Source organism: Vigna radiata, chromosome 6 (genome assembly GCF_000741045.1).
Source record: "Vigna radiata var. radiata cultivar VC1973A chromosome 6, Vradiata_ver6, whole genome shotgun sequence".
In the NCBI taxonomy this organism is placed as follows: domain Eukaryota; kingdom Viridiplantae; phylum Streptophyta; class Magnoliopsida; order Fabales; family Fabaceae; genus Vigna; species Vigna radiata.
This window is the reverse complement of record NC_028356.1, coordinates 28,169,835-28,197,756: the sequence shown is the minus strand read 5'-3', so window position 1 is coordinate 28,197,756 and position 27,922 is coordinate 28,169,835. Positions and strand designations below refer to the sequence as shown.

Here is a 27,922-nt window from a genome sequence, read left to right as displayed (position 1 = left end):
AACACTAAAAATCTCTAGTTTTAATCCCCTATGTGGAAAAGCCTAGGTTTCCTAACTAAGCATCATTCCTTTGAACACTTTACAAGAAAACTTGCCTTAAGATTTAGGGTTTAAGACAATTAATGGGCCATTTTCCATTCCTAGATACAAGCCCCCACTAGATCTCTAGTTTTAAGTCTAGGTTTCATAAGATTCTTCCCAAAACCCCATGAACCACAAATGAAGCCATGAATGTCCCCATTATATGCAAGCATTAACAACAGAAACAAAAGACTAACATTTATTGGAAGACATATATATAATCAAAACATTTACAAGGTACAAGAGAGTTTAATGGCTACAAGTGCGCCTAACAAGATGGGTTTGGCTCTTCATTTCTGTGGAGGGCCCGAAGCTTACAAAATGGCCATGGAAGAAGATGGAGAATCCAAGAGGAAGAAGATAGTGTTCTCCTAGCTCTCCTCTAAGTGAAAACGCGCCTCTAAACCACCAAAGACCTTTCTACCCTCGCAAAACTAAAAGAAATAAGGCAAAACTTACCCTGTCAACATCTCATCGCCTAACAAGAGTCTTCACAAACACTAGAGTTGTTCTCTGGAATGAGCTCGCTCAACGACAGGATGTGGGTGCTCAACGATGGCTGCCCAACAAGTAGTATGTCTTGGCCAACGTCTGGATCTGAAGCACTCCCTATTTTGATGTTCTTCTTGCTTCTCTGGGTCGCCAAGGTTCTTCAATATGTCGGAGGATTAGATACAAAAATATATACAAAAATAAGGGATTAGAGTATTATTTACTTAATGTAGCCCAAAATATAAATATACATAAAACCAAGATAAAAGTGAGGATTTAAGCAAGTAATAAGTTGAAGGAGGGATGATTTTTGCCACTAAAATTAAGTTTAGATAATGGTAAGAATTAGCATTATCAACACACACACACAATAATTATTGTACACACACAATAAGTACTATATTGACACTACTTGGCCTTTCATGCATTTTCTTTTTAAAATCTCAATAATTGGTTTTCATATCCAAAACTCTCTCCCTTGAGCCCACAAGCTTGTATAGGGAAGCTTAGATAATAGTAAGAATTAACATTATCAACAGACACAATAATTGTTGTACACACACAACAACTACTATATTGACTATAATTGGCCTTTCATGCATTTTCTTTTTAAAATCTCAACCATTGGTTTTCATATCCAAAAGTTTCTCCCTCAAGCACAGAAGCTTGTATAGTGAGACAAAGTTGGCAGTTTTCAAAACTCAAACTTGTTCAACGAACATTCTCACTCCCTTAATGACCAATCCTTTCTAGGCTCTCTGGATTTTTATCAAATTAATTTGGCTCAATAATGGAATTGACTCGTCCAATGACTACATATTGAGAGAGAAATTATAGATCTAATGAACCCTATAATTTCTTAGCTCGATTTGCAATTTCGTTAGGTTTTAGGAAAAATCTAGTGAACCCTAGGCTTGAAACAAGAAATCTAGCGGGAACTTGGGTCTAGGGATGGAACATGACCCATTAGTTGCCTAAAACCCTAGGTCTTGATGCTGGTTCTCTTGTTGAGTGATCAAAGGATTGAAACTTAGTAAGAAAACTTGTGATCTCTCACCTAAGGGGTTAGGGTTTGAGTGCTTTAGAGGGTTGACATTAGCATTTGATGAAGATGAGATTATTCCGTGTTTCTATCAAACCTACGTCTAATGAAATCATCTACCGCTCAACGCCAACGAGTTGACTCCTTCCATGTTTTTCTTGCTTCAAGCACGGGGTATACTTGTAAAGGTTGAGCCTCCATGTGGCTAGAGATCCATTAATCACAGCTAACGATCGGCCTTGTAAGTAAAAATGAATTAGGGGCAAAATATCCTATAAATTCAGCATCCCACTTTTTTTAAACTTCTCTTTTGAGATTAATGGAGAGACATTATGTTGAGATCACTACAAAGCATTTCCTTTTTGTCGAGAGTCACTGTGAGAGAGTTTTAGAGTGAAAACACAAGACTTAGAACCTAAACTCTCAATATAGAAAACCTACAAAAAACTTAGAACTTTAAATACTAACATAGAAAAACTTAGAAAAACACTTAGGTTCTTAGGAAATTAAAAAAAAAAAAAACTTCCAAGTCAAAACACCCAGACTAGGGTTAAATGTTATCATGCATAAAGAGTCTAAGAGAGTTGAAGTTAAAAGCTTGATGCTTATCATACCTGAAAAGGGTATTCAACTTAGCTCTCAAAATCAAAACAAGTTAAGACGGTGTCTTTGACAAAACAAACTAAAAAACTTAAAGATTAAAATATAAAACAAAGCTTAAAACAAGTTAAACATTATCTATCTAAGAAGAGACAAAACAAAAAGAAATAAGTGTTTACTTGGCTAAACAACACCATGAGCTTAAACAATACTTTGTCCAACGATGAAGTCTTTATATAACACTTAGTATTTTTAGAAAAGTGCTTAATTGTTAAAAGCTACCTAAGGGTAAGAAATTAAAAAACACTTTGTTGTTCTGAGCAAACATTAAATGACATTAAATGCTCAACATTTAAAAATAACAAAGATAATAAGAAAAAAGGTATCTTTTGCATGTATAATTTACTCTACTATTTGCAGATAAGTTATTCTACACACATCTACAGAGCTACAGGTCAAATATTGAAAGTGGACGTGAATGACAGAGGAGTTATCCACATAATGTTCTTCACTTGAACCCATGCCTAAAAAGAACGTACAACCTACTTAAGCACAGTAATAAAAAAGCATGCAAACTCTGACAAGTTGACTTACTGATAATGACATATTTTACCATGATTTCAGTAATGAATTAAGAGAAAATGTCAACTTTTTCTTAGCTTTTTGCCTTGTAAATCCTAATTTTCTTTTAGTTTGTTAAGTGGTTGCACCTTAAGCTTTAATGAGATATTTTGATCACTAATCCTTGCTTTTATGTGCTTAAAATAGTTGGAAGAAGTTTATGCATCAAATGAAGGCACTAGAACCCAAGGAAAGAAGAAAAACAACAAAAAAAGGAGAATTCTGGAACACTATCGCTAGGCTACCACCGAGTGCTCTATCACTAGAATTTCTGGCGTTAGGGTGCCGTTAAGCTACTGCTAAGTGGCGGCAACGCTGATGTGGCAAATTTAGTCTTTTTAACCCTAAAACACGAAGAGCTCTGGATCTTTTGGCACCCAAATGCGATTTCTCTCTGCTGGAGTACTTGGAGTTGAGCTAGGAGCTAAGCTAGGAGTTGAGCTAGGAGTTGTGGGAACAATCCTTCTTCTTCCTTGGGTTCTCTTCCTTCTTCCATTTCCACCATTTGTAAGCTTAAGTTCTCGATTCATGGAGAGCTAGTTTCATTATTTTGGGGATTGATGTAACCACATATCTCTTATGTAAATTACAATTGATTTGAATGATTATATGTCTCTTTCATTGATTGTTAGTGTTTAATTCCTTTTCATAATACTTGTTGTGAAGTTGCTACCCATGGCATGATTTTAGGGTTTGCTTGATATTGGGAAATGTTGGTTGAATTTGGAATTAGATTAAGCATCTAAAAGAAATTGTATCTAGGGATAAAACTAGGACCTTTGGTTGTCTTAGATCTCAATTCTTAAAGTGGATTAACTTGTTAGGTTTTCCAAGGGATTGAAGCTTAATAAGGAAGTCAAGGCCCTTTCTACCAAGGGATTGGGTTTGAGTAAATTAGTAGATTGACATTGGCATATTAACGAAGAGGAAGTGATTCTCTATACATAAGAGTGAAGTAGGTGAAATCATCCCCCAACAATACCAATTTATACAATTTCTAATATTATCCTTTTCCAAGTGTTTTTGAGTATCAAAGATCACTTTTATCATTTATGTTTCATGTTTACATTAATTGCATCAAAACCTAAAAATATGGAATCATTATTTAGTCTAAGTTAGATAGAAATTATACGATTGTTTGGTGACATGAGTCTCTTGGGAAACGATATTCGGTCTTACCAGTTTTATTACTTGAAACGATTTGTACACTTGTCAAAGTCCCAACACTTACCCACTGACTGTTGTACAAGCATGAGTATAAGGCTAAAAGCTCAATTCTAACAGACATATATCCATGAACCCTTTAAATAGAAGAACTTTCAAAAGAAAAATAAAGAGGATAACTTAAGAGGATAGACAAGAAAAATCTTTCAATGAAATATCCATCCGAAGAATCATTCAAAAGAAAAGAGAAGAAAGAGCTCAAGAAAAAGAGTTCATCTGAGCTGCAAAAAAGAAAAAGAGAAGAGAAGAGAAGAGCAAAAAGAAAAAGAAATAGTCTTGAGCTTCATTGTTATATTGCTTACTTAGAAGAAAGAAGAGACAAATACATGCGAGTGTTTATACTGCTTTGTATTGTATTTACATCCTCTCTACGAGAGTAATAGTTTGAATAACTTGTAAGCAAATATTGATTGTAATTTTGAAGGAAATAAAAATACTTACAACTGAACTCAGTTTGAGATGAGGAATATTGGTAGAGTAGTCTAGTACCATGAGTGATGCGAATACTCAAAGAAAATCTAGGTGCAGTAGTCTAGTACCAGGAGAGGTGTGAATACTGAATGGAAATCTAAGCGCGACAATCTAGTACCAGGAGTGGTGCGAATACTCAAAGGAAATCTTGGCAAGGTTTGTTAAGTACTAGGAGTGGTGCTTGTCATGTCCTGATTATGGAGGGTGAACACTTGTTACCAAAAACATTATTTTTCCAAAAACATGCGAAAACGTTTAATTCTTTTTCAAAACAAACAAACAATCATATGATACCTTCATTCAAATTAAACATTTCAAAATAACTTTAACAAAGAGTTTCATCCTCCAGTTCCACTAAGAAGTTAATAAAATTATAGTTCCAACAAAAATTGAAATTATTCAAAAACATATAAAATCCCATTCAGGTCCCCCACTCGCAAATCCTTACATTACAATGTTTCATCTCCATTTGTCACATCATCTGCTCCCGTATAAGATCACATACTATACGATCATCGCATTCACATACACAAACACAAACAACAAGGTGGGCTAATTGAAACAAACTTATACATCATCCACAGTCCTTTAATATCATAAATACAATACCCAACATAATTCATACATATTAAGAACACCCATTGAACATAATATAACAATATTACTGTTCAACAGCATTATCATCCTACTTATCAAAGTGTCACCACATCTTATCATCCTGCCTATTTATCAAAGTAGCACAATACCAATTCTCTCTAGCCATTTACCAAAGCGGCATATTATTACAATATTGTTTACTTACCAAAGTAACACAATATAGGTCCTTCCAACTACTTACCAAAGTAGCATAATTCATAACAAATTCTTCTTTTCATCCTTTTAACTACTTACCACAATAGTACAATGCAAGTTCTCCTACCTACTTACCAAAGCAGCGCAATAAGACAACATTGTCTACTAACCAAAGCAACACAATCTAATCACTCTGCCTACTTACCAAAGCAACACAGTTTATATCATTCTCTTTATCTCTTCATCCATCATACCATCCTGTCTACTTACCAAAGTAGCATATACCAACATTCCTCTACCTACTTACCAAAGTAGCACAGACCAACATTCCTCTGTCTACTTACCAAAGTAGCACAAACCAATAATTCTAACTCAGTCATGCACAACATGCATATTATACAAACACATTATCAAATAAAAAATAACATCAATTTTAATTTGCTTACTTACTAAAGTAGCACAATAATCATATTCTGCTTACTTACCAAAGCAACGCAGACTCAAGGGAATACATATATCAACACACCATTCACCATAAAACACCTATTTTAGTCACATTTCATTATAATTTCAACATAATATAATCATATACAGCTCATTTCCATATCACTTTACATCCTCAAACATACCCATAACAATTCATATCCATTAAATGCATCAAAATCAGTTTAAGACATGCAAAACAGACCTTCTGTCTCACGTCATTCGCTCAAGCGAATGACCCTACTTGCTCAAGTGAATTCGGCGCTTAACGCCCAAGAAGTGGCGCTCAGCGCTGACCTCTCTGGTTAGGAGTGCTCAGCCCCGCGACAAGAACCATTCTCAAACCACACAAATTCTAATTCAGATCCAAATTCAAACAGGTTCATTTTCTAATCTACTTTACCAATTCCTCTAACATTCCAGACTCCCCAAACATCCAGATTCATCAACCATCAATTTCATTATATTCACTTCTAGATTCAGGGCCTAAAATCATACACAGATTCTACCCCAAGCATGCAAACAACCCAAACTCAACAGAATCCCAAAAATGTTCAACAATAGATTCAATAACACCATGCATCTATAAAATTAACCGTTAAATGGTACATATAAAGTTGATTTCCATATAATCTTAGAACATATATTCAATATTCACGTTCATAATCACTGACTCAACAATTCCATAACCACAGTTCTTACAAACGTCATCAAACATGAATTTCAACTTCCTCGAATCGTCAACATGAACATACCAAAATTTGAACGCGAAACAACACTAAAATAGAAGCATAAACTCACTTTCAAACCATCACATACTAGAGACCATGAATACATTCATGAATAAAGAACAAGCAGAGAATAAAAGATCAAGGTTAGCTCCCCTTATGCTTTTCTCCTTAGCTTGCTCTTTGAAAACGCTTTGCAAACATTCCTTTGACTTGGAATCCTTGCTAGCAGCTCAAAACATAGCTCCAAAACCTCTCTGCTCCAAGGTCTCCACGCTCTATTCTCATGTTCAGCTTATGAACCTTTCTCAGCCCCAAAACACTTCTTAAATAACCAAAAATGCATTTAGAACACAAGGCCAATTCGTCAAGGGAATCCACTTGCTCAAGGGAATGGTCTAGCGCACTCGAGTGAGCTGTCAAAAAAATAAAGTATTCCCGACAACTTTTTCTGCTTTCGGCTCCTTTTCAGAAGGAATCTACTTTTCCAGGCTCGCTCAAGCAAATGTCTAGGTTCGCTCGAGTGAAAGAAAAAGTTACAGACAACTTTTTTTGCATTGTCAGACACTTTTCGGAGGGAATCTTGACTTTTCACGTCAGCAACTCGCTCAAGCTAATCCTCCAGCTCGCTCAAGCAAATTTCAAGCCTTTAAAATGCCAGATTCACCTTCTAATGTGCGGTAACTCACCCAGACAATGTATTTTGGTCTCCCAACAAGCTAAAACTACACTTACCCTTTGAAACTCAAGGGTCTTACAGTGCTAATACTGAGACCAAGAGTGGTGCTAATACTCAGTCCAGGAGTGGTGAGAATAATACTCTGTTGTAATCTTGTGAAGATTATAGTGAAACCCTCTACAGTGGAGACTGGACGTAGCTAAGTTACATCGAACCGGTATAAAAATAATTGTGCAATTATCTCTTCTCTTATCTAAACGATCTTCTTACAAAAACTTGCAGTTGTGTTTTATTTACGAATACAAGAATCTTCCCAGTTAAATGATTACTTTCATGAAGAAGTTATTACAAAACGTTGCAGTATACATATTGAATATCACGATAAAAACAACTATCATTTTCTAATATTTATGAAGTCAAGCGTCTAAGCATTTAAAAGAAAAATTTCAAGCTCGATAACATGTTATATCAAAAGGGTTGCGAAAGTTTTCCATTAACACTATTCAACCCCCTTTCCCCCTCCCTTTAATGTTTTTCAGGTACTTCATCCTCTAACCTCTCTCCCTAGCTAAGCATTCCGTCCTAATGAGAAAACTCATTAAAGAGGGAAAATAATTCATTAAAGGTATAAATGGGTTATTTTGTAGGAAAGATAAGTTCAAGGAAAAACTTGAAAGACTTGTGAGTTAAAAAAAGAAAAAAGAGAGATTGTAAGGAGTAAGGAGTAGTCAAGAGAGTTGGAGAAGAAAGAAAAAGAGAAAGAAGAAAATGAAAGAAGTGAAAGGGAAGAAAATAAAAAGAGATAAATAAAAGAGTTTGAAAGAAGAGAAAAAGAGAGGGAAGAATCTCTTCTCAAAGAGGAAATGCTATTGAGGGCAACTTCCACTTCCACAAATGCAATTGACCCAAGAATTTTATGGGGAAGTTTCCAATCGTTCAACATTTCTCTAATTCTCATCAAGTCTTCAAATTTTAACTTCTCTTTTGCAAAAGTTTTCATTCCATCCTTCAATATGTTAAACTTCTCAAAATGTGGCAACTCACATCTTAAGTTATTGTTACCCTTTTGGTTACGATTAAGTTAAGACAAAAGTTAAAGTTTTTATGAAGAAAGACTTTCACTTTTCATCAGAAACATAAATCAAAATAAAAGGAAACTTTCTTCTAAAAATATCTTTCTATATATCTTATTGATGAAAACAGAACTAATACAAATTATATTTGATGCTTATTGCAAAAGGATATTTGATCCATGAGGGGTGAATATGGACTTCCAAAAGGAATGAAGCCATTACAAGATGGCTTGTTCCTAAGACTATGAGGAGCTTCTTCCATAATAAATTAAGATATCCTTAGTATAAAGATGACCCATCAGATTTGGGACAAATCCTTTTTAAGGAGGGGATGATGGAATAGGGCTAAGCCAACCTCTCACCCAAAAAATAACTCAACAAAGATCATATAGAGTGCCAAAATCTATCAACAAGAAGCAAGAAAGCTTGAAATCAAAGGAAATGAAGCATCCAAGAGCCCAACACAAGCTAGAGCTCGCCCAACCAACATAGGATCTTGCCTAATGGAGGCAGCAGCTCGTCCAGCGCTAGCATGTATAGAAGCTTCATATGATCTTTGTTGTTGCTAGCGAAAATCATCTACCGCTTATCGCCAGCGAGTTGACTCCTTTCATGTTTTTCTTGCCTCAAGCACGAGTTACACTTAGAAAGGTTGGGCGTCCATATGACTTGTGATCCTTTAATCATGAATGATGACCAACTTTGTAATTAAGCATGAGCTAGGGGCTAAATATCCTATAAATTCATCATCCCACTCTTTGTAAACTTCACTTTTAAGATTAACATAGAGACACTTTGTTGAGATCACTCAAGAGCATTTCCTTTCTCTTGAGAGTCATTGTGAGAGAGTTTTATAGCCTTCTCTACCCTCTCTCCCTAGCTAGGCATTCTATCCTAGTTCAAACTACACTATATGTAGCATAATCCAAACAATTTTTATCACCAATGTTCAATTCTTGCATTGTGTTTCAGTTCCACTTTGTCCAGATTCTTACGTGTATTCAAGGTGCTAATCTTCAACTGAGGGTTAAGACGTATTTACTTATCCCATGGTGAGAAGATGTTTAGACATATTTTAATTTTAGAAGTTTTCCTTAAATGAAAAGTTTGAGAGTTGGAGTGCTATTAAAAAAATAACATTCAACATTCAAAAGTTCTTTTTACAAAGGTCGAGCATTTTATTTATAGCTTTTTCATGCTCATGGTAAGCTAAACTTCCATCTTGATCATCAGTCGCGATTTATGGATCAAATGACAATTCATGAGTATTCTAGGAAACTCATTTCAAAAGACTTTATATGCATTATGAAAAGTATTTCTAGAAATTTCACTTGAGAAAAACTTGTTCCGTAATTCATTTCATGTTTCATGAATTTAGTTTCGGAAATTTCATTTTGAAAATCTTATTCAGAAATTATATTTCAGAAACTTTATTTTGGAAATTTTGAAAAACTTGTTTCGTAAAATTTTTGGAACTTATAATTGGAAAGTCACTTTTATGAGGGTAAAATGATCATTTTGAAAATTTGAGGTTGGGTGAAGAATTATGTGGTTCTAGAAGTAAAAGCCTTAATATGGATGGGGCCGGGAAGGTTGTTCTGGGCTGACCCATAACACTAGGATGGCTGGCCCATTGGTTTAAAAGGAAAACAAAGACCGTACCCGATCCATAACACTAGTAGTATAAAAAAATGTTACGGTCTAATTAATTCGAATGATGCTCCGAGTAGTTGCCGCTGGGAGAATGACTTCCTCTGAAAGCTTGCGAAGTGTTGAAGAAGATGATTCTACAGCTAAGAAAAAGCGCGACTTGTTCTACGATGTTTATGGACCCGAAGTAAATTTTTATATCTTTATTTTCCTTTTCAATGTATCTCTTCTTTCAATTTTTTCTTAACTTTTTGTTCAGGAGAAGGTTTTCTTTTCGTTCCTCTATTGTATGTTGAGTCTGAGCTTTTATAAAGAAAAGAAAAACAAAAAATCAAAATGTGGTTTTAATCACAAGGATGTGCAGTGGCTGTGTTTATTCAATGCTAGTTCTTTTTTTTTTTCCTTTTCATTTTCTGTTGTTTTTACGAAGTTATGTAGTTTTCTGTGAACAGCTACAATTATATTGTCCCTTGAAATGATCCAAATAAGTTTTCTTTCTTATGGTTGTCCTGTTTGCTTCTTCATGTGATTTTCTGTTGTGGTGTTTGATTAAAAGCAGTTGATTAATCGTTGTGCTTTTGCAGGGCAAGGCAGAGGTTGTTTTCAAGTCACCAGAAGATAATTCAGTTCTTGATCTAAAGGTAAGTCTTTGCAAGCATTGGTGAATTGAATTTGAATCAAAAGTAGTCATGAATGAGGTGGTGAAGCAGGATATTCAAGGACTTGTAACTTGGGTGCTTGGTGAAGGATTTATGCCGTCATGGGTTTTTATCAAGGTACTAATTTTCTTTGATTCCAACAAATACCTTTGTAAAAGGAAATATGATAATGTTTTTTTTTTTTTTTTTTTAAATTTCTAGCTGTTTAGAACTTGTATTCCAAACTGCTTCCCTGGTTGTGGGAACCTTTTGAATTGTATCATGTTAATGCTGGGATAGCAAGGTAAAGAGCCACTGTGAAGTGACAAACCTAGCACTCGCTGTTCAGATGGACACAGACAAAATGAACCACTGATCAGCACATGGGGCCACCGGGCCACCTCAGCAGTGGCAAGTTTCAGTCGGTTTGGCAGTCTTGCCTTGGTGTAAAGGGATGTGGGAAGTAAAATGCAACAATGAAAGAAACATTTGTATATATGAGATAGACAATGGCAAAGGCAGGGTTTTAAATAGTGTGCTATAGTGACACTATAACATAGCATCGTAATTGAGCAGTTTAGTGGTAAATAGCAGCTGTTGCAGATGGGGTAGCAGCACTAAGTGATTGCAAAGAAAGCCCTGTGAACAACATTGGGCTTCTCGGGAGGCCTATTTTAGATTTCAATTTCAAAGAATGAAATCTCCATCTGTAATCGTAGTGAAAATGATAAAGAAAACTTGATTTAGAAGATGTAGGATGTCGTGAATTTTATGTAGCTTTTCCAGAATTTGAGAATATATATATCTAAATATATACATACTCACATAAACTATGTTAAAATTTTCAGAATACTACTGGTCACCATATGAGACTTAAAACACTGGGCAAAGGAGAGAGAAAGAAAACAGACGAATGAAAACAAAAAAAAAAGTGATTTTTCTTTATGAGTTTTAAATTTCATTTATGGGAGATTTTTATTGAAAAATTTCAATTCAATTATGAATGTGATAACAAAATAAATAAAAATTTATTGTATTTCTGTACTTATTAATGATATATCTTTAATTACTCATTCAGTATAATATGCTTTGCAATATAGGACATTCCTTTTTCTGGGGGAAGGTTGGCAAATGTTAATGTGATACATTACTGTTATTCCGAAGAGATAGAGAATACCCGGAGGTTGCACAGCATCCAATTATTGCTTCTATAAATGCATTACTTGAAGCTGAAGTTGATTTTAAAAATTGAAAATAGGGATTAATACAAATTTGGTTAGGGTCAAAGTATTTGCTTGAAAGGCTTAGTTTTTAATTCCTGTTGCCAAACTATATCCTTTGGTATATATGACATGTAAATGCCACTTATAATCACCTAGTAAATCTGGTGCATGACCCAATCATATAAGGGGGTATTTCCTCTCCCTTCTGACTAGATGATATTAGTAATGATGGATATAGACAGTGAACATTTGTAACAACAGACTTTCTCTGTTTCACTGGTAGTGATCTGAATTTTCTTTGTTATTTGGCTATATTTTGCGGTAAAATTCATTTGTTTCTCTATGTTGAGTGAGTTATAGTCTATGTAGTTTAGTGGTTCTGCTTAAAATTGATTTTTTGGGGCCTGTAACAGACTTTGAATGTTTAACACAACTAGTTTTATGTTAGTTTGACAAAAAGATTATTTTATCAATCTTTATGCCTGCATGTCATTGAATTTAGAAAAGGTTGTTAGACTACCTTAAAGAGCTTTAAGCTAAGAATAAATATATGTTGGCTGATCCTATACATAAAAGAATTAGTTGTCCACTCTTGTCGATTTAAAAATAGCTATACTTTTGAATTCTGGACCTTTTTTTTTTGTACCACATATAGCATATTACATTTTATTTCAACACGATCACTAATGTAGCAGTCTCATTATTTGCAGAATAAACCCCTTATTCCCAAAGTGGTTATGCTCTATATGCCAGGCCTAGATGCAGCCTTGTTCTTATCCTTGTCTAAAATGCTTCATAATTTAAAGAAAATCTGTGGTAAACCAAGGCCTGTCCTGGCTCTTAGGTATGTAGACAATGCTGTAGTTACTTGTTTCCTTCAAAATGTTCCTCTGCACTTAAACTTTTCTATTTTCTCTCCGTGGCTAGCTGTGTGTCAGATAGTATGCAGACGATAGATGCACTCCTAACATGCAAGATGAAAAGAAAAAGGGATGAGAATAGACCTGCTCTGACATCACATCAAGGTTTTCATTATTCAAACCAATATATGCAAACGTCTCCTTTGAGGGAAATATGTGTTGAATTTGAGGCTCTTTAGATAAGTTATTGGTACAAAAGTTCCTGGAGTTGCAATTTATACTCAGCTGGAACCTGAAGTCCTCAAATTGTTTATACCCAGCTCCTGTATTTTCCCTGCTAATTAATTCTTAAAATGTTTCGTAACACAGCAAAAGGAAATAGCTTTAATCTGGAATCCTTTCTGCTTAATTATTGTGCACAAGTGATGCATATTGACTGATGAGTTGCAAAAGTAAGCTATCAAATCCAAAGGATGACTTGTCTTTTGGATTGTATATCTGTAATATTTGGGGGGTGGGGAACCAATAAACTTGTTCAATGATGGTTTATGATATTTTCTTATAAATACTTTATAATATTTATGAATCTTCACATGATTGTTAGTTATCAAGAATGGAATCACTGCTAAATTAGCAAGGAAAAGTAGGCTCCTTGGCATTAGGAATTTTTCCGGCTTCTGATATATGTTGACACTGCTGATAATATACATACATATATATACATACACGCACATACATGCATATATATGTGTGTGTGTACTTGGACCACCTATATATGTTTTAACTTGTCATGGTTCACTCTCAATTGTGATGTAAGTCTGTGAGATTTCATTTGTCTTAATTTTGAATTCATTTTAAGATTATTATTCTATAAATTAAACGAAAAAGGTTTTGAATGACAATTCAAATTAAACCCTATAGTGTGTTGTTTTTCCACTTGGAGCAACTTTCTTTGAACTGTTCTTTATGGCACAAACATTAATGCATTGCCATCGCTATAAATTAAATTGACTTTTGAAATGTGAAATCTTGATGCAGAAGAAGGTTCTCATGCTACAGACAGTCTAACGTTTACAGAGCTTACGAAAGACATACCTTTCCCTGTTACATACTATACACTAACTGAGAAAGAACTGGAAGAGAATGGATATTCTCTTAATCAGCCAGGTGAATTTTACTCTGATACTGATTATATATGTGAATCTTTATGAAGTTGTTCTTACTGGGCAAGTTTTTTATCTGCCCGATTGATTACAGGTTTTCTTTCTACTTTGCCTGCACCTCCAGGATCTCCTTTTCATGAGATGTTGGCACTTGATTGTGAGATGGTATGCTAATCAATACAAGTTTAATTTAAAGCTAACCTGTTTTTATCACTGAGAAATGAAGTTCTGGATGATGATGATAAACTTGTCCAAATATTTTCAATTCCTAGAACTAATTCATTTAACATGTGGTACTTGAACTGCACGTTATTCCAGCATAGCTTAAAATTATTCTGACAGTCGTTTTATTGGCATGCATGGCCAAAAACTTCATTCTATATTGAGACAAATGAAAATAGTTATGTCCTTTCTTATGTATATCCTTGTCATATGCAATTTTGATCAATCTATTTTTTACCATTTGCTTAGTGCATAACAAATGAAGGTTTTGAGCTGACAAGAATTAGTCTAGTGGACATCAAAGGACAGGTATTCACTATTTTTTTTTTTTTCGAACTACTTGTTTGTGAAGAAAATGCATCTATTACCGATTTTAAGAGGAATGGTCATTATTTTTAAAATTTCAATAAATATTTATCAATATTCTCATTTTCATATGTTGTGTTTGTTTCTGTCAGAATAACTGTTTCTATATTATTCACAGAGGAGCAGCAATTGCCCTTAACTAGAATACAAAGTCTTAATAACTGAAAATCCTAATTTATGATGGATATAATCTATCCCTACAATTTAGGATCAATGATCCTGAGCAATAAATATAAAGTATTATGTCAGTCTATTAATCCTCTTAATTATGGGATGTAATTAAATCTCGTAATTGTGTAATTAAAACCAAACGAGGGAATATTAACTACAACATAATTCATGGGTTTCTGACTGTTTCTATGTATCTATTTCCATTGAGATGTATACAAATTACCATGTCCTTCCCTTCATGAAGCGTGTTGTTCTTGGAAGTAATTATAAATCTCATTCTTGGGTGCAGTGATTGCCCCAAGACTGCTATAGTGGGATAGTACATGGCATGATGACCACTATTTTAAAGGACTACAAAACTCTTTATGCTATGCTGCTTGTAATTGCATTGTTAACAATTCTATGTTCTTTTGGCCATTAGAGAAGAGCCTTGCTTTTTAATTGTTAATGAAGCTACCTATATATATGTATGTAAAAGACTAAATCCTATTGGTTAGAGATTCTATTTTGGTTGTCTTTTATTCTGTTTCATTTACAATCTTTAAGAAATTGAAGTAACCAAGTTATATATTGAGACTTAGTCAGTTCTTTAAAATTTGGAACACTTAGTTGCATAGTGATGGCTTAATTTCTAAGATATAACTTTTCAGGTTTTGATAGATAGATTGGTTAAACCGTCAAATGCTATCATTGACTACAACACAAGGTAAGTTGTTTGAATATCAGTCAATTTGCCTGAATAAGCTCACTATTTAATATTGGAAATTAAAAATGCTATTGCTTAATAAATTCATGAGTTGATCTAATCAACACCCATATTATAATTTGAGTCCCTGTTTTTCAATTTGAGGATATCTCTCAATATATTTTTCCTCATGCCACATGGTTTCACCATTGTTTAGCAGTTTGTTATATAGTAAAAAAAAGATTCTTGAATCATTAATTTTTTCAAAATGTTCATTTTCCATCAAGACATTTCCTCTCAATTCCCAGCTTTTGTTGCATTTAAATTTATCTTTTTAAATTAAAATTTTTCTTTTCATCTTAAATCTCAAATACGTATGATCTCAAATGATTTTTTTTTTTCATTTTTTTACAATTTGCTTGACCCGCAGGTACTTTTTTGACATGAATTATATATATTTCTTATTAGTTAAAATGATTTTTTTTTTTCACATTTGTAAGTTCTACAAACATTAGAAATTACCCATACAGCCATGCATTAGTTCATAGTTCTAATGCTCTCACCTATGAAAACTATGGGTAATCCAGGTAGCGGGTGGATTATCTATATGTGTAACATTTCTCTTTTTCTTTTTTCCGTCTGATGAGAGTAATTGTGTGCTGAGATTCTCACGGTCTTTCCTTTGTAAAATCTTCTCACAAGGGGACTGTTTAGTTATAGGAGAGGAGAAAAGGTAGGCATTTTATTGTTTGGTTAACAGTGATAGGGCAGGGTTTTGAAAAGTTAGTTTACCTTTGTACCCTTAACATTTAAATTTTGAAACATTATTAGTGGTATTTTAGTCATTATACTTTAAATGCCTTAAATATCCCCCAAATCCCCTAGTATAGAAGGGGAGAAAATATTAAACGAGGAAGGATTTTGTTCCCTTCCCTCCTATAAAATTGAACCGAACAGTAAAAGTTTATAAAAATCCCCCCTTGTCTTCCTTTCAGTTCCCTCCAATCTAACATTGTGTTATTGCAAAGTTGGCTTGGGGGTATGGTTTCCATCTTATATGGGATTGACTTTTGTTTTATGAAAATGAATAGATTAAATGGATGTTGTTGGTATCCTAATGATCCTGGGAAAATACTGAGGAACATATCAGAATATTTTCAACTTTCTAGTGCTTGAAACCCTTGAATAGATTTAGAGTATTATATGTTGTTGATTGGTCTTGGTGGGGTATTCTTATCTTCTGCAATTAAAATAAAGCTGTACAAAACCAGAAAATAAGTTTAAATCTAAAAAATCAAAGTTGAGTTCTGTATGATCTATTTTTCTTCATTGGATTTAAAACAAAATTGTCAGCATCAACTAAAATTTATGTTGTGCAGATTTAGTGGAATAACGCCTGAGATGTTAGATGGGGTGACAACAAGTCTGAGAGACATTCAGGTTCTATTACTTAGTTGTCTTGGTTTTGGTCTTTTGTCTTATTTCAGCTAATAGGGTCAAACTTCTAGTGCTGTGCTGAACCATTTAAGTTGGAACTATTTGTTTTGCTGATTTAGTTTGATTTGTTTCACATTTTCAGGAACTGTTCCTAAAGTTTGTTTACGAGGAGACTATCCTTGTTGGGCATTCTCTGGAAAATGATTTATTAGCATTGAAAATATCCCATGATGTGATCATAGACACGGCAGTGTTGTACAGACACCCCCGAGGAACATCTCATAAAAAAGCTCTACGGTTTCTTGCTAAGAAATTTCTAGCAAGGGAGATACAACAATCAGCGAATGGACATGACAGCATCGAAGATGCTAGAGCTACCCTGGAATTGGCACTATTGAAGATCAGAAATGGCAAGTAATTCTTCTTCATGCATTATTGCTGCTGCTGCAATCTCTATGTTGGAAGTTTTGAATGCATTTGTAGTTTAAATACATTTCCAGTTTCTGTATATAATCTGTAAAAGCAGATGATTGGCTTCACGTGTAGAGCTGTTATCCTTTTACGTGAGTGTGTAGGGTGCAGCCGTCATACCTGAAAGGTCATAATAATATGTATATAGTAACTTGGCAAGAACAAATGTAAAAAAGATGGGAAAGAGAGAAGACTATACTTCAGTGTAAAATAAAGAAATTTTCTTTCAGCAAGCTTTTGGTTTGCCATATTGTTAACGTTGCTACTGTCACCCTCTTGAAACAGGGCCTGACTTTGGTTCCCCTCCATCCTTTACAAGGAAAAAGTTCCTTTCTATTCTGAGTGAGTCTGGCAAAACTTCGTCATTGATTGATGACATATCCATAGTAAAACGGTATGCCTCTGAGTCCTCTAATGCAATTCCAGTGATCTCTGATGATGAAGCACTTGCAAAGACCAAGAAGGAGGTACTTGTCATAAGCTGCTTATATTTCCTTGTTTTTTCCCTTCCGTTTAACATTTATGACTACTTTACGGTCTTGTTTAATGCCTTGTATTTTTTTGTTTTAGGTGAAGAATGACAAGGTACATTTTATCTGGACACAGTTTTCGGAGCTACACTCATACCTAAAGAAGCAAGCTGAAGATTCTGATAGTTTGAATGAAAGACTTGCCGAGATGATGGCATTGCAAACGTGCCAGAATAATTCTGCTAAACAGAAAGGCTTCAAATTGAAAGCACCTGCTGAACTGAAGGAAATTATGGCTCGCATGGATGCTAGAATTTATAATCTCTATTTGTCATTACCCACAAATGCTATGATGATAATTTTTACTGGTCACGGAGACACTGCCATTGTCCGCAGGTAGACATGCTTACCTTTTTCTATTCCAAGTATTTTATATTTTGTATTTGTTTTAATTGCTATGCACTGTCCACCTAACAATAATGTTGGAATAAATTAATATATTGCAACATTATTTCGTACGAGTCCTCAATCCTCGTACATAATTTCCATAAAAGTTTCCAATTGTGCAAATCTTTTGAAGGTTGAGGAGAATGCTTGCAGAGCAGAATGAAAGTAATTTATGTCGTGAGAAGATTGTAGAAATTTTGGCAGAATTTCAGGCCCAAGCAGAAGTGGCATTGTGTTTTGTAGGCGTCAAGCATTGAGTATTATTGAGTGTAATGAAAATGAACTGAAATCAATTTTTGATTCTGAACGTTGTAAATATAATGGCAGAGGCCTTAGAGTAGTCATACGTGTATAATATGTATTGAATTAAATAGTTCTACATCCGTTAACATTACTTAGTCGTTTATTCTTGTCCTCATATACATTGTTAGATACAGTATTTCTTAGTTTTGAAGTTGAGGACACGTTTGAATGAACAGTTCAGTTAATTACTAGATTAGTAAAACTTTTTTTTAAAAAATGTTATAGAATTGAACTTTTAAACTTGTTAGAGTGTTCACATTTCGATATTTTATTTAAATTAGTGATATTTTAATATTAATTTTTACTTTAATAACTATTTGGTGGAAATATTTCGTTTTTTTTCTCTGAATATCCATGGAAGGTTGGAATAGTACTGAAATTATTTTCATTCAATGGTTGAAAAAGTTAGTAAAGAATAATTTGTTTAATAAAAGTTGAAAAATAATAATTAGAAATTGTATGCAAGAGTTGTCCAAATAAAAAAGCAAAACTAGTACTTATTTGTAGATTTATGTTGTTTTTTAAACAAATTTTATATGACAGCACGTTGTTCTGTATTAATTTATTTATAAAATTGTACATTAAAATATATCATAAAATGGTTAAATATGTTTTTATCAATTAACTTTCAGTCAAAATTAGAATTAGTCCTTCTTCAAAACTTTGGTCTAATTTAGTTTCTCAACTTTATAAATATATGAATTTAGTCCTTTTAACCAAATTTTACGTTAAACAATATAAGCAACCCAAATACTATCATGAAACATGCTTGAAACATCAAATAAACCTAACAAAATTTAGTTAAAATGACTGAATTTATACATTTCTAAAGTTCTAAAGTTGGAAGACTAAATTAGACCAAAATTTTGAAGAGGGACTAATTTTAATTTTCACTAGAAGTTAAGGGACCAAAAACATATTTAACCCTATTATAAAAAAATAATTTATTAACGTAAGTTAAAATTAAAGATGAAATAGTACCTTTTATAAATCTAAATCATAACTGGTATTTAAAACTGCATAAGGTTTTTGTATTTTTAAGTTTAAAAGTTATAACTTATATGTTTTAATTGATTTATAAAATTGTACATAAAAATATGCTATAACATAAATAAAAAATTATTAATGTAAGTTAAAATTAATCATAAAATAGTACATTTTTGAATTTAAATTATACCACTATTTAAAAGTGCAGTATACAAACTTAATTTTATCGTAGTTTAAAGTTTTGCGTGCAAGAATGTATGTGTGTGTAAAAAAGGATTTTTTGGATTTGAATATTATTAAGTTTTCTTTTTTTAAAGTTTAAAAGGTTATGCCTTATATGTTTTAAATGATTTATAAAATTATACGTTAAAATATAATATATAAATAAACAATTTATTAATGTATGTTAATAATTTTTAACAGCTTTATAGGTATTAAAAAAAATTATAGATTTATCTATGTACATAGTTTGTGTTAATGATATAAAAATGTTATTTATATTTATAAAGAGAATATTATTTTGAAGATAAGTTTAAACTTCCAAAAAAACTAAACCGCTCTAATGATAAGAAATATGAAATATGTATATATTAAGAAAGAAAAACTAAACTAATAGCATAGATAAAACACCATTTAAAGTCCTCTCACTTTTATGAGATTGATTTGGGATAGAGTGGAGGGATGAATTTGAGAGTAAATTGATTGTTGTTTACTTGAAGAGATTTGGAGGTTAGTGAGAATTGATTTTGGAGTAAGGTTTCTGAAAATTAGTGTAGAATTTGACCAATGTGACATAAAAGAAATTGTTTAATGGATAAAAGTTGAAGATTACCAAAATACCTTTAGGAGTAAAAGTAATATAAAATTGTAATTGTTAATATTAGATATAATTGTAAAAATTATTATAAGAGAAAAAAATAAATTAATTTTTAACATGAAAAAAAGTTGTATTATTATTATTATTATTAAAGGTTATTATTACTATTATTATTATTATTATTATTATTATTATTATTATTATTATTAATAATAATAATAATAATAATAATAAGTATTATTTTGTAATTTTATTTCTCATCCCTCAAATCCTTTCATATGAGAAGAGATTGATTTTAACCATCATCCCTAAAATCTTCACCCACAAATCCACACAAATCACATGAACACTTTCAATTTCCCTTTTTCTTCTTCACAAATAGTAAATCCCCCCCCCCTCCCCCCAAGTGAACACAACATAAATGAGCTAACTTATTCTCGGGCGATGGACCTCGACGCCCGGACGACACTACTTCGAAGCCTAGGCGTCCAAATCTTACGCCCAAGCCCAACATGACTCTCAATTCACGCTTGGGCGAGCTCCTTGCGACGCTTGAGAGTGAATTCACGTGGATCAGGCCCTGTTTCTGCTCTGTTTTAATTGTTTCGGACCGGGCCGCACTTTGGGACGCGTTTGACACTATTTAAAGGACCCTAGGGCTCTAGGTTTTGCATCCCTGGCAGAGAAGAGCATAGAAATACACTCTTAACAAATTCTTAGTCTTTTCATTTTTTCTTTCTTCCATTATTCATAGAGTTCCCCCATGTCTATGGGAAACTAATTTCTATTTGTTGTTGGGGAATGATGTAACCTTGTAAACTCTCATGTATTTGAATTGATTCTGAATTTCATATGCTTTTTCATTAATTGTTAGATTAATTCATTTGTTCTTATTGCTTGCTTATACAATAACATGATTTGTGAGTTGCATGAGTGTTGACAGGTTCCTTTCAATTCAGGTTCTTGTTGAATTACTCCTAAGGGTTATGTTGCTCAAACATGAGGGTATGAGTCTTAGTCGTCTTAACCTCTTGATCTTCACATCTTTTTACCAGGAATGCTAGGAATTGTATGAACTGGTAATTAGGGACAATTATTTACCGAGAGATCGGGTTTAAGTGCTTTAGTGAGGGACGTTGGCATTAATGCATAAAGAAAAATTCTTATATACATGAGAGGGAAATTGGTGAAATCTAACCCCAACAACATACCCATCTCATAAAAATCTACCTCCATTCATCTCTGTGCTCTTTTGTCACTGATCAATTTTATTTTGCTTTATTTTATTATTTTTGCAATACAAACCCATGATCTCTTTTATTCTAAGTCTTGATTAATCTTGTTTTCACATAATTGTTCAGCGCCGAGAGTCCTTTGGATAACAATACTTGATCTTATCATTTTATATTACTTGTGCGACTCGGTACACTTTTCGATTTGCCCCAACACTCTACAGGGCTCATATTTGAATATTCAATGTCATACTCTTAATTTCCTTGAATTTATGTGCAAAAACATCATAAACTCATCCAATTCCATATTTTCTAACTTCTCTACTCCTTATTGTGTAATCTAAAGTAAAAGGAGTTGTTTCACTAAGATTTATGTCAAATTCATACCAGATAAGTTTCAAAATTATATAAAATATTAAGTAAAGTAGACATTTATCAAGTAGCACATGTGAGCTTCGCCCATAAGACTCTTAGGGAGCAAAGACAGTGGAGCAATTGTTGGTAAACTAATGTGAGAGCTAGAACTAAGTTTCCTGAGAGAAGATCACTAGTGGTTGTACTTTGATATGAAAATATGTTTTCTTTAATTTTTGTGTGAGACAACATATTTTTCTGTGTGCATGTATGATATGTTGTTTGATTTTATGTTTTTTTTTATTGAAAACTATATTTAAACTTATAATGTGATGAAAACTATTATTATGCCAACTATTAATTACATTATCTCACCCACTTATTTGTGGTTGTGATTTTCATCTATGATGATAGTATTTTATACTAAAGATGGGATAGTACATGTGTTGAGGAAGATGCACGACAATAGAGGGAATGATTAATATTGAGAGACATTTGGGATTTTCTTTTAGTCTTATGTTTTACTTTTTAATAAGGTTTTTTTTTTTTGTAAAAAACAATATTATTATTTTTTTTGTTTATTGAAATTTTCAATAAATGGAAATGAAACTCGTGTAATTTGCGTTAGTTGTAGATTTTAGGAAGAAAAAAAAATTACAATAAGGAGTGTTAGGTGGACAAATCTTGAAAAAACAATTTTCCTTAGTTGTTTTTAGTATTTTAAAAAAAAATAAGCTTTTTTTCATCGGTAAACATTATCTTAAAATGGTAATTTTAGAGGTGTTACATCCATCTTTAATAAGGAAGAAATTGTTTATTCTCTATATCTATAAGTTCCTCCCACATTAGTTAAATTTGAGAGCTAAATTTTGATTGTGTAACTTAGTGATAATATTAACATATACTAGAAATTTAAGATGAATTCAAAGTTTTATATTAAATAAAAATTAGTAAAATGAACAAAATATAAATAAAGAGTTACAGAAATATATTATCTTGAAATTTTAGATTAAATATAATATATTGATTTCTTATGAGTTTATTCCTAGCTCATAAATACTAAAATATATGGACTTTGGATCACATCAAATTGTTATATTTGAAATTATTCTAACCAAGTTTGATTTATTGTTTTCTCTTAAAAAGTATAAGTTATTTGAACAATTGTGAAATAAAAATTATTTCCATAACCACTTGATGATATGAGAACAATCACACCATTTATTAGGGCTCAACATATGCTATCCTCAAGGGCAATGCTTCTAGCACCTCCATGATTTCAATCTGCATCTCCCAAGGTATGATGAAATGTCCACTTTATCCTTAATGAAAAAATATAATATAAACCAAATTCTTTCATTTCCCCCAGCTGTTGCAGGAACAAAAATCATCATGAACTAAGAGTAACTTTAACAGGGTATCTAAAGTTGTAGATATCATTAAAAAATAGTTCAGATTCTCTTATTTCATTTGTATGCTGTAATCTTGTTCAATTACCAAAATCATGCCAACAAGAAATTATGTGAATTCAAGCCTGAGCATTGATAATCGTTTAATGTGTGATATTACCCCCATTTACCTTCATCCATACATGCAGTATGACACATGAAAGTTTGTATCAGCATAAGTTGCAAGTTAGTAGTATACATCTGAGTTTGAACTAAACATAAACATATAGATACACAGACTAAACAAACAAACAAATACTACATCAACACTAGAATGAGTCTCAAGCAACAAAGAATTTATGTGGGTCACTTCCATGCTGAAGTAACAATTAAGTTTTTGTCTTCCCACCCAAAATGAAGTGCTCCCATTTCCTCCTTTATCTTGAACCTGTCACAGTATTGTGTAATTATGAGTTTCCTAATTGCTTCTCTAACATTTGTGCTCATTGGACATGGAGTGAAGCCAGCCATGGTCAACCTTGCCCTCCATTTTCCGGCAACTTCGTACCGTTCTATTCGATCCTCGCCCTCACAAGCCACAATGTTGACAATGTCCTTTGCCAAGCATTGCCTTTCAACATTCATCCTGTCCTGGCTCTCCCTAGGCAGAGTTGCATCAAGAGTGTCAAACACAGCAGAATAGTAATTGTATGCTTCAACAAATCTTTGGAGAAAAGGGGAGGTGTTGGTGTTCATGTCCTGCTCCACAATTGTCACAAGTTTTGGATTCAAGCTCTTAACCAGGCGAAGAAGTTGGTCTCTCTCGTTCACTGTGGATACAGTTTCATCACGCATGTGATGAAGCTGGAATGCAAAGTTCACTACAAGTGCTTCCCCAGGACGACAATTGAGCATTGATGGTGAGACAATTGAGGTCTTTGAAGCCACTGCTCGAAACTCAAATGACAATCCTAGTTCCTCTGCCAGCTTTTCAAGCCTTTTTCCTATGATGTTCATGCCACCAACAGAGCGCTGCACAGTCTCAGGATCATCCACCCCAGTTAATCTCACATGAGGTCGCCTACCTGGCATTGAAGCAAGTGTTTGTATTAGAGTTATGTACTGTGTTCCTTGGCTGATGTCAAAGTCTATTATGTGAACCTTCTTTTCATCTCTAACAGCCTCAACTATCGCACCATTTGCAGCTATGAATCCGAATTTAAAGCACGGGCAGACCTCAAATAGGATCTGCATAGCTGCAAGACGATCTGAAGAAGGAGGTTCTTTGCATCTCAATGCTTGATAGATGCATTTTCCGGATGAAGCAACACGAGCTGCAAGCCCTTCCACCATGTAGGCTGCAATTCTTTGAGAAGGTTCCCCCTGAATTGAGACCATTTGCCTGAGATTGTTTATCATAGATTTGGCTTGCTCTTCATTTCCTTCTGACAGCGCTCTAGCACATTCATAAAGTAATTGTTTGGGGGTCTGGGGTGAGTTCTGTGAAGTTTCTTTGGTGGTGCTACTTATGCTGCTAATATTGGAAGAATCAGAGGATGAGGACTCCTTTGGTGAGTCATGAAGTAGCATACCTTGAAGTGGATTGGCCCACTCAGCCATGTCAGGATCAATGTCCATGCTTTGGACAGTCTCAAATATGTCTTCCTCCTCTTCTTCATCAGAAAACAAAGCCCTCTCCAATTCTTGTAGTTTTAATCTCATTTCACCATCAAAGTCAAGGCCATCAGGGCTCCTATTTTCCAGAAAATCTGATTCAAAACTGGACTGATAGGCATTGTGACGCCTTGTAGACAAGATACGACTGTCAAATGGGTTATTAACAATCACAGAAGCTCCTGAACTAGCTCTGAGAAAGTAAGAAGAGTCAGGGTGAACTGAGTTTCCTGATATGCTGGAACTAGACGGTTCTATCAGTTCTTCTGATGGTGAATCACGGAAGTACTTTTCATAATTCTCACTGGAGTAAGAATCTGTGATATACATGTTTCTGTGCTTATCCGGAACAAAATTGTGGGAGGACAGATCAGGTGTAACATCAGTTCCCTTTAGTGTGTAGAGCTTGGCATTCCTATATGATGCATCAGCCAACTCTGTAGATATAACCAATGACATAGTTCTCCTTTTATTCACTCAGCTCATATAAAATTTCACTCTGCACCCAAAACATCACAGATTAGTCAGGAAGATGCTATAGAATCAGCCATCAATTAAAACTACTAGTCTTTATTTTTTCCTCCCTTTCCTACCTTGAGAAATAGTAAAAGGAATGCTCACTGATGAAATCTTGTTGAACCTTCTAGGATGTCTTCGCTGAGATTGGTGAAACAAAAGGGAAGACAACAATATTAGAAAACATTTTGATTTAGATCACAACCGATCTATAAACATATGAAGCAACTTATTAACAAAATTTAGTAATTGGCCATCAACACATATAAATTTATATGGAAGATAAAGCTTCACCTAGCATAGCAAAGAATTTCGTTCTTAAAACAGTGGTTTCACACAATATTTGAGACAACAACAACAGTAACAAGAACCTTAACCTGCTAGACAAGGTAGACTACATCACACGATGCTATTCAGGTTGTTGAAAGACAAAAATCTCGAGAGGTAGTATTCACCAAGCAACACAGTATTTGGAAGAGAAAAATAGATTTAGTTTACACTCATGTGTACAATCTAGTGAAATGACTGCAGATGCTAACTGGATTAAATCCAATCAACATAACCAAACGCATTCTTGAAATCGAATGAAAATACCCATGAAATTAAAACTTTTATTCTTCAGACATTAATCTTATCTGACACTAAAATAAAAGGTTTCCTACATATATTGACAACAAATTTGCCTTTTTAAATAACTAGAAAGCACAAAAAACGAGTATCTTGGTTGGAACAAAAATTGTGATTCCAAAAGTATAAGACTTCCAAGAACAGTTAGTCAACAAATCACTCTGTGTTTTTCATATGTGAAACTAAGGGGATAAACAATCCACTGTGACGAAACAACGTTATTTCAAGACAACAAAACTCCCTTCCAAAAACTTTGTTGCAAATGCAGCAACAGAAAAAGATGCAGGAGAAAAAAAAAAATTTTAGAACCACCCGTGACAGGAAAAAGCTAAATACTCCCTGGAAAAAACACTGAATTCAGAAACTAGAAAGCAAAGACATTTTTTCTCCACTCTTGCTTTAATTCAACTTACAATTAAACACAAGGATTGCAACCGATACCTGTTATTAAGAACCACCCAATTTACAAAAACTGAACCACATAATCAATATTCTAGAGGTAGAAATCAAAGAAAGGATAAAGGGTACCTGGTGTAACTTCAGGCAGATGAGGATGATGATGATGATGATGATGCTCTTGAAGACAGAGACAGAAACCCGGGTAAGGCTTTTGACCAAGAAGCAGAGAAATTGATTATAGGCAACCCAAAGGGGCAAGCAAGACAACCTCTTGATGTCTCCTTAAGATATTAAAAAAAAAAAAATTGTTTCCTTTGGAAAGTCAGATTGGTGGAATAGCAACAAAACAGATAAACAAAAGATATGTTGACAAGGTACTTGAGAATTGATATACACAACCAATAAAATCTAAGAATAATAAATATAGATGTGGACAAAGGAAGAAAAAGATAACAAGACTTTTAAGCTTAAAGCTTAAAGGTTGGAATGAATTAAGAATTATGGTAAGTTAGGAGCAATTGAGCAACCCTAGTAAGAAAATAATATGAAGTATAGTCTAAAGATGCCCATTTGTTTATTGACTATATATGATAATCATGACGACAATCTTAGCTTCTGGAACCGAGTGAAAGTGGTAAGCAAGTGGAAAAACAAATACAAACCCACCTAGAATTAACGAAACTTCTTGGAATTCTCTGCAACTTGTCTATCAGCCGAAGACATTGGCCACACGAAACTATGATCATTCAATGACAAACGTACCCATCATGGGGTTCACATACATCTGCAACCATGTGTGGCAATATTGTCTTTTCACTCTTCTCTCAACTTCAACCCTAATGTGAAACTGAGCTACACACAAACTTATTTATATTAAATTATTGATTGAAAGGGTTGAATGATTCTACTACTTTTGCTCTGAAAGAGGGTGAGAATGCACATCTTTCTTAAAAAAAAAAAAAAAAAGTTTGTTCTCATAGGATTTGGAAATTTAAGTAAAATTGTCTTTAAAAGGTGGAAAAGTAGAACATTTTACAACATAAATATAGAAAAACATTCTAAGATTTTAGAGTACTTAGGTCCTATTTGGAAAAACAAAATGGACTTTTTAAAATAGACGCTTTGCCGCATCAGTATTATAAAAAATTGACATTCTAAAATTATTTCTCAAACATCCTGATTATAAAAAACAGCAAAGTATTTTTATGGAAATCAAGACAAATAGTTGAATTAAATAATAATTCTACTCAATATACACCATTTAAATTAAATAATAATCAAGTCCTATCAGTAACACCTCTAACGATCATAAATAAAATAAATCAAGACATAATTGAATTAAATAATGGTAATTGAGTTATTACAATATTTAAGGTGAAAGAATCACATTTTAATTATTTATTATAGCTTTTAAATTAGTAGTAAGGTTCAATACATCATGTTACTAAATATAATTAACCAAAATTTAAATTTAAATAAAATTATTAATATTTAAAAATGAAAGAATGAAAATTATGTAAAAGAAATTCAAGGTCC

The 27,922-nt window shown here is 33.3% G+C and overlaps 2 protein-coding genes across 4 annotated transcripts; one reads left to right on the top strand and one right to left on the bottom strand.

The window, feature by feature from the left end:
- Nucleotides 1-9,981: 9,981 nt before the first annotated feature.
- LOC106764031 (small RNA degrading nuclease 5) lies at nt 9,982-18,565 on the top strand. The gene is made up of 14 exons (XM_014648231.2): nt 9,982-10,123; nt 10,521-10,577; nt 10,647-10,712; nt 12,508-12,641; nt 12,725-12,822; nt 13,696-13,824; nt 13,915-13,985; nt 14,292-14,351; nt 15,230-15,285; nt 16,644-16,704; nt 16,844-17,111; nt 17,458-17,639; nt 17,743-18,038; nt 18,223-18,565. The coding sequence occupies exons 1-14, from the start codon at nt 10,001-10,003 to the stop codon at nt 18,344-18,346; spliced, it is 1,725 nt and encodes a 574-aa protein (XP_014503717.2). The 5' UTR covers nt 9,982-10,000; the 3' UTR covers nt 18,347-18,565.
- Nucleotides 18,566-23,327: 4,762 nt separating this feature from the next.
- LOC106765021 (scarecrow-like protein 1) lies at nt 23,328-27,183 on the bottom strand. 3 transcript variants are annotated; one of them, XM_014649502.2, is made up of 4 exons: nt 27,053-27,183; nt 26,516-26,667; nt 25,438-25,501; nt 23,328-25,343 (listed from the first exon to the last, which is right to left on the bottom strand). In XM_014649502.2, exon 4 carries the CDS (start codon nt 25,301-25,303, stop codon nt 23,537-23,539), a length of 1,767 nt encoding a protein of 588 aa, XP_014504988.1. In that variant the 5' UTR covers nt 25,304-25,343; nt 25,438-25,501; nt 26,516-26,667; nt 27,053-27,183; the 3' UTR covers nt 23,328-23,536. The 3 variants fall into 3 exon arrangements, with proteins under 3 accessions (XP_014504988.1, XP_022638076.1, XP_022638077.1); XM_022782355.1 differs by lacking the exon at nt 27,053-27,183 and adding an exon at nt 26,401-26,428 and having other exon boundaries at nt 26,516-26,996; XM_022782356.1 differs by lacking the exon at nt 27,053-27,183 and having other exon boundaries at nt 25,466-25,501; nt 26,516-26,997.
- Nucleotides 27,184-27,922: the final 739 nt, after the last annotated feature.